At 42.2% G+C, this 6,486-nt stretch overlaps 1 protein-coding gene across 1 annotated transcript in view; it reads right to left on the minus strand.

Annotated features, from left to right (window-relative positions):
* Positions 1–380: 380 nt before the first annotated feature.
* The window catches only part of LOC129577303 (transcription-associated protein 1), a gene marked incomplete in the record, with an annotated part of 13,871 nt that continues 7,765 nt past the window's right edge, over positions 381–6,486 (minus strand). The window contains 4 exon segments of the mRNA XM_055464087.1: positions 381–947; positions 1,084–1,365; positions 1,472–2,767; positions 2,893–6,486. Coding sequence (XP_055320062.1) covers positions 633–947; positions 1,084–1,365; positions 1,472–2,767; positions 2,893–6,486 — 5,487 coding nt within the window.

Raw genomic sequence — 6,486 nt, forward strand, 5'->3', positions numbered from 1 at the left:
TGACATGGTGGACTTGATAGATATTATTGATTTGTAAATGATTCGAGGAACAAAAGCACCAAAAGGTAAATCAATTGCTCTAGATTACGCGTAACATATGAAATGTGAACCAAACACACATCAGTCGAGATATATGCGATGGATCTGAAACCATCGTTGGATAGCATAAATCGCATATAGCGAGCATAATGATAAGCTAGCACTCACACAGGAGGGAGAAAGCGATGTCCCTTAATGACGATGACATGCGCGGAAAACACTTGTACTTTTCTTCGAAATGACCTAATACATATATTAAGCAAGAAAAAAATTACTGAATGAAATAATATTTATTTGAAAGAAAAAGGGAAAAATCACACGAATTTGTATTTTTCGAAGAATTTTCTTTTCTGCTTATCTCACTAATTGATTATATTTTATTCATCAAGTTTATTTATTTACAACATTCAATTTTTTTTAAAAAGTTTTTGGAATAAGTATCCAATTTGAATTAGAGTACGTTACATAGCTGTCGAACAATTTTTCCTATTAAAAAACATGAATTTAATTTCAAAAGAGTAAAAAGTAATTTCGTGATTTCATCGCGGTCGCGCATTCATCGTGTAGAGATATAAAATGGTTGCGGTGGTTGTTTACACCCATGGATGCCAAGCAGGATCCATGCGACAGAGATTGTCTGGATTGTGAGCAGCTTGAACGAGTGTGCTCATTTTGTTATTTTCGACATTGTCAAAATATGAAATACTGTTGAGCCGGCCCATTATTGAATTGACCGCTTTGTTGACAAACACAATAATGCTTTCCACATTCACTTTGATCTCATCGTTCGATGGACTCTCCGGATTGATTTCGCCGTTGGCCTCCTGTTGCATCTTCTCATCCTTCAAACGCTTCTTGTGCAGAGCGATGATTTCATCACGCAAAATTGCTCGCAGTATTGTTGGCAACTGAAAAGAGACATATAGACGCAGCATTAACATCGATTTCAAGACAAAGTTTTCGAGTTTTTGTTTTTACATCCATTTTTCGGTTGAAATCCCATTTTCAGAGAAATTAAAAAGAAATTGAAAGAAAAACACTTACTTTGAAATTGGGTTGAACCAAACAGCGTGCAGTTACAATGGCCGATGCCGTCAATGGTCCGGTTATGCCGATGTTTGACAAAAATTCAACGATATTCGGTGTCAATCGGAATGGAACGGCTCGATTAGCGCCCAGCTCATCGGTCGCTTCGTCAATGTCAAATTTAAAGTATGAAATATTTATGAGACCAGAGTCTTGGTGGATGTACATCATATCGGCATTGGTTGCCGTCAAGTGCAAAGCATATTCACACAAGCATGCCAATGATAATTGTAATGTGAACTGAAATTGGAAACGATTGAGAATGATTAGGAATTTTTGGAAAAGTTTCTATAGAAATTATGAACGAATAAAAGAAAACTCAATTGTCTCTCTGTCAATAACTTACCATTTTACGGAATTGCCAGTAGTCTGTGGCAGAGGTATAATTCTTGATGGCCCAATCTTTCAAAATGGTTTTCGGTACCATGGATGTTTGAACTTCTCGTAGGATATCACGTAATACTGTGTGTGTTGTCTGTGAGCCTCTAGCTTGTACATCGGCCAATCGTTCGTAATACCGTGCCAATGGCACGTCATGTTCGATGCCAAGCTTGGCGCAACCGTTCTTGAAGATATCGAGAAGTGATAAACTACTTGGATTATCTTCAACTAGTCGCATCTGTGGTGAAACGGCAACCACTCGTGGTACGGTTATGTGCAAGAATCGACGTGATGTTTCTTTTTGTTTGGCCAAATAGTGATTGAGCATTCGAAGTAACTGTAAAACGCGCTCTTCGCGTCGTGCATCGCCCAATCCAGAATCGTTAATCACCAAATATGGATAGACCTTGCCATTTGTTCCGCGAATGAACAAACGACGAGCGGCTGTGTTATGTTTCTGAACAATTTCCACGCGTGGCATAAATCTCGCGATGCGGATGTGATAGTGTGAATGGCGTGGCAACAATAGTTCGCCCGGTAATTCAACTTCAGCTGTTTTCTGACTGAAATTCGATAGGAATCGGCATTTCTCTTCGATTAGGAATGATTTTGGCAATTGTTTTGTCTTTGCCTCCAACACTTTGATCCATTTCTTCAGTTTTGATATCAAATTATGCAGTTTCATTGCGCCGGGCTGTGAGAATTCAAAGTCAATGGAAAATTGTCCACGCATCTTTTGGAACACTGGATCTTGTACGGTGGCTTGAGCTCGCTTTGCCAACGGATCTTTGGCATCGGTCGATGCCGCCGAATTCGAAATGTTCTCAATTCCAATGCCAAATGTTGCAATCAATTTCTTGACGAAATTCAGCGTGTGCGGTGTGATTTTCGCCTCATTGACTGTGCCACGATTTTCAAACGCTATGGCATAGCATTTGATGAGACCCTGTCGCAATTGCCTCAACACTTCTTCGTACCAATTTTCACGGAGCCATATCATTTGATCGACGATTCCTTCCAACGCACTCAAAATGGTCGGGTGAATTTCACGTTGAACATGCATCACTTTCGAACAACGCCACATTGGTGGTGTGGCACGGATCGGTCTTGGGTTCGTGCTTTGTGGTTGACCACCTTCAGCTCCGTTCGGTTTATCGCTGGCTTTCTTTGTCGTTCTCGCCTTTTCAAGTTGTTCAATTTTCAACGTTAGGTACAACGTTCGAATGGGGAAATAGACAGCTTGTGGGAACATTCGACCAACCTGAATTTTTAAAGAACAATTCGATTTTTTTTTCAATTTCAACAATTTAAGATAGGATTAAAATTGAAAAAAAAAAATTTGTAGAAAACAACGCGGATAAACAAAAATGAAACATGTATTCTCACCTGGCTCAACAAGTTCAAAATGGCCGTCCCTTCGTACTGAACCAAACTGCAAAGTAGCTGTTGAATCCATGGCAGCCAATGAAGTGGTGGCACACCAACGGCGTATTTATCAAGGGCTTCCATAAGTGAAGACTGTTCATCGTCATACGAAAGTAGCCAAAGTACTTTGGCCAAGTATTTTCTCGATTTGCTTTCATTTTGATGTCGACATGCGTGCAAGAAGCAAATAATCGCACTGACACCCAAATGCATTTGCCGCGATTCTACTGTGAATATTTGTTCCAAATAGTCTCCCCATAATGCCCATGCCTTGATCAATGTGTCATGCATTTGTGTGGCTGCGCTGAATGCTTTGTTCGCCTCCTCCGAATTGCCACTCTGTGCCAACAATAATCCTTTCAATGCGGAAAATTCAGCGGTCATTTCACGTGAGAAGTATCTCAAGTTCGTCGATTCGATCACCTCAAGCGCTTCGGCCAATTCGCCGCGTCCACTGATCGCGGCCATTTGCAGATAGCATTTGACTTGTTGCCGAATTTTCTGGAAGCAATCAACAATTGGCACCGATGGAATGGTATAAATCCGTGACAACGTATCCTGACACACTCCGGTCAAACCGTGTTTTCGTGCCATTTTACCGAAATGAATGATGGCCTGTGCCGAAGCATGAACGCCCAGCATACTTTGATTGCTGTTCGTCACAACATCGGGCTGTTTTTCCAGGTGTGAAGTGATTATTTGATAGTGATGCTGACGCCATGTAAATATGTCACTCCAATGTGATAGATCATCGGCAACGACTGGCAATCGATTGCGCCAAGTCTTCACGATAGCTTTCATGTCATGCAACGATGAAATGCGGCTTTGTAGCAAACCCTGATGAATTTGACACGCTTCCTGCAATTCCATAATCTGTTGAGCGGCTTGCAAAAGCGGCAAATGAATGTGTGACACAATATGTGGCAAGCGACGCCATTCACGCATACAAAACACGGACGCTATCTCAACGTAACGTTCAACGGATGCCAAATGTTGTTCGTCGGGATTGAGAATGGCCAAAAATCCACGATACAAATTCACTTTGTATCCATCCTTTTTGGGGCTTGCGTGTTCGACGCGGTTCAGTGCTTGTTTCATCACATCCCAGTCTGGAACGCGCCATGCACTTTCCATTATCAAAAATGACTTTTTGTCCTTGTGCATTTTTGCGTAATCCAAAATGATGTCCCATTGATTGAGCTCCTTTGCACAGCGCAACCAATGCGTTTCCCACAGCTGAAGTTCACTGTTCATATCGATCGGTGTTGGTCCGCTGGCTGCTTCTTGTTTGTATTTTGTCATGACTAAATCGTATGCACCTTGTGCCTCTTCAAAGAATCCCATTTGCTCATAGGCAATGGCTTGATTGGTTTCCTGGTATTTTGCATATTTCAACCACAGACCAGCCCATAAATCTTCTTCATGCAAAGCGGAATACATTTGTGATAATGGATCGAAAATAGCCGCTTTGCTCATCTCGCCAGAACCGTAATCGGTGATGTGATCTGGATCAGAGTATTCAGCCAATTGTTCTTGTTTGTTGGGCCATTCGTTGCACGTGTCCTCGAGCATCAGTGTCATTCGATGCCACAAATTGTGCGCTTTGCCAAGGTATGTCATTAGATTTGGCGGTAAATGAACCTGTGGCTGGCATCGTGACAATGCTTCGACAAATGTATTGATTGCCGTTGGATGACAATCCTTTTGGCCGACATGCGTTCCGGATGATAAAAATGGTACCATCTCACGGACGAGCGATTGTTGTTGACCTTCATCTAAAATCGACCACATTCGTGGGAATACCGACAGCCATACACTTTCAGCCAGTGATGTATCCATGTGACACAATTGTGCAGTGGCCACAAGGAATTGTTCAGTGCGAACTTTTCGATTTGCTTCCAAAAACTCCGCTTGGCGACTTATCAATTTGACTAGGGCCGCGTTTCGATTGGTTATCGGACGTTCACTTTCTTCACGGCGTGAAATATTCAAATCAACATTCATGTCCATATCAAAATTATCCTCTTTATCTTCGATATTATCGAATACATCTGGTTGATCGTTGTGCATTTGTGTGTAGATTACAAAGTCTTTTTTCTCCTCCGAATCGGTCAGGTTGATGACCGATGAAATGCTGGGCAACAAATGCGTATCATTTGCAATTCGAATTTGAGTGGAAGTGTTTGATGTCAAAATCAAGAGTTCAATGCATTGCTTGATCCAGTAATGTTGGCCAATTGCATCCCAGGCCTGTGAGCAAACGATGTAAAGCAATCGATCGTGTAGCCGGCGTCGCATTGAACCATCGAATATTTCCAGGAATTTCGCTCGAATCGTTGGCTGATTACAACGCAATCCACTCAAGAATGCCGATTCCAATTTCGATACCAATTCCGATTGCTTCAACTGATCGTCGCGGTAAATGTAGTTGATGAGCTCCAAAAATTGTGCATTCAGTTCTTGATCGTCGGAGAATCGCTTTTCAACGTAATGCATCAATTTTACCAATAGAATCGATTTTTCACGTAATGTTGGCGCCTGTGTTACAGTCACACTGCTGTTTTTGTTCTTCATCCAGTCTTCGATGATTTTGACGATGGCTTTCATCACTTTGACCTCGGAACTCTTTTCGATGAGGCCGACCAAAATGCCGCCAATGAAAAGTTTACGAATTTCAACGCCCATCACCACCACACGATTCTTCACCAGATCCAATGACAAGATGAGCAATTCTAGTGCAAGTGAACCACTGTTCGTGCCATCGGCTTGTTGAGCGGCTTGATGTTGTGGTGATCCAGTTAAATGTTCCTTGGTCAATCGATTCAGTAATCGCATGAATGGCATCATCAATCGATCAATGTAACTTGGGTTATTCATGCAGGCGGCTTTCAAAATCATCAACGTTCCGAACAATGATGATGGATTTGCTTGTGGACTCTTTTCAAATGTGGCCAACCCTTCAAAGATCATTTTACTGATGGTTGCGTACAACACTTCGAGTTCTTCGTGTTTGTGGAATGCGTCGGTGGGGAATAGACCCATCAACCGTGATAATAATCCATGCATAAGCCGTGTTACTCGTGTATTTGAGCATGTTACACAAGCTGATAAACCCTTTTGTAATGGACGGAAAATGGATAGGATTTGTTCTTTCTTCAAAACACCGAGCAAGAATGTCAACAGCTCCAGGCCCGTGCAAATATTTCCATAGTTTGGCTGTGAACTTTCAACGCTGCTAAACACCTTGTCCAACCAGTGCAATTTCAAGTCGATCGGTTGCGTCCACACTTCTGGTTTCAGTGCCATTTTCAAGAGAGCAACACAACGACGTGATAGATTTTCACCAGGCGTCATGGCTCCCGGTGTTGGTGATGTATCATTCACTTGACACGACAGACGGAACAGGAAATTAATAACCGTATCGCAGTGATGCTTTTCGATGGGTTCAAGTGATTCCGGTTTGGTGGCGGCTGGTGTCAATTGACTTGTACCTGCGGCGGTTGGTGTTGATCCACTGCTGTCAACGGCCAATTTCTTTCTCTGTTGCTCATTGTC

Source organism: Sitodiplosis mosellana, unplaced genomic scaffold (genome assembly GCF_009176505.1).
Source record: "Sitodiplosis mosellana isolate CC-2019 unplaced genomic scaffold, AAFC_SMos_1.0 Smas_scaffold_6197, whole genome shotgun sequence".
Taxonomy (NCBI): domain Eukaryota; kingdom Metazoa; phylum Arthropoda; class Insecta; order Diptera; family Cecidomyiidae; genus Sitodiplosis; species Sitodiplosis mosellana.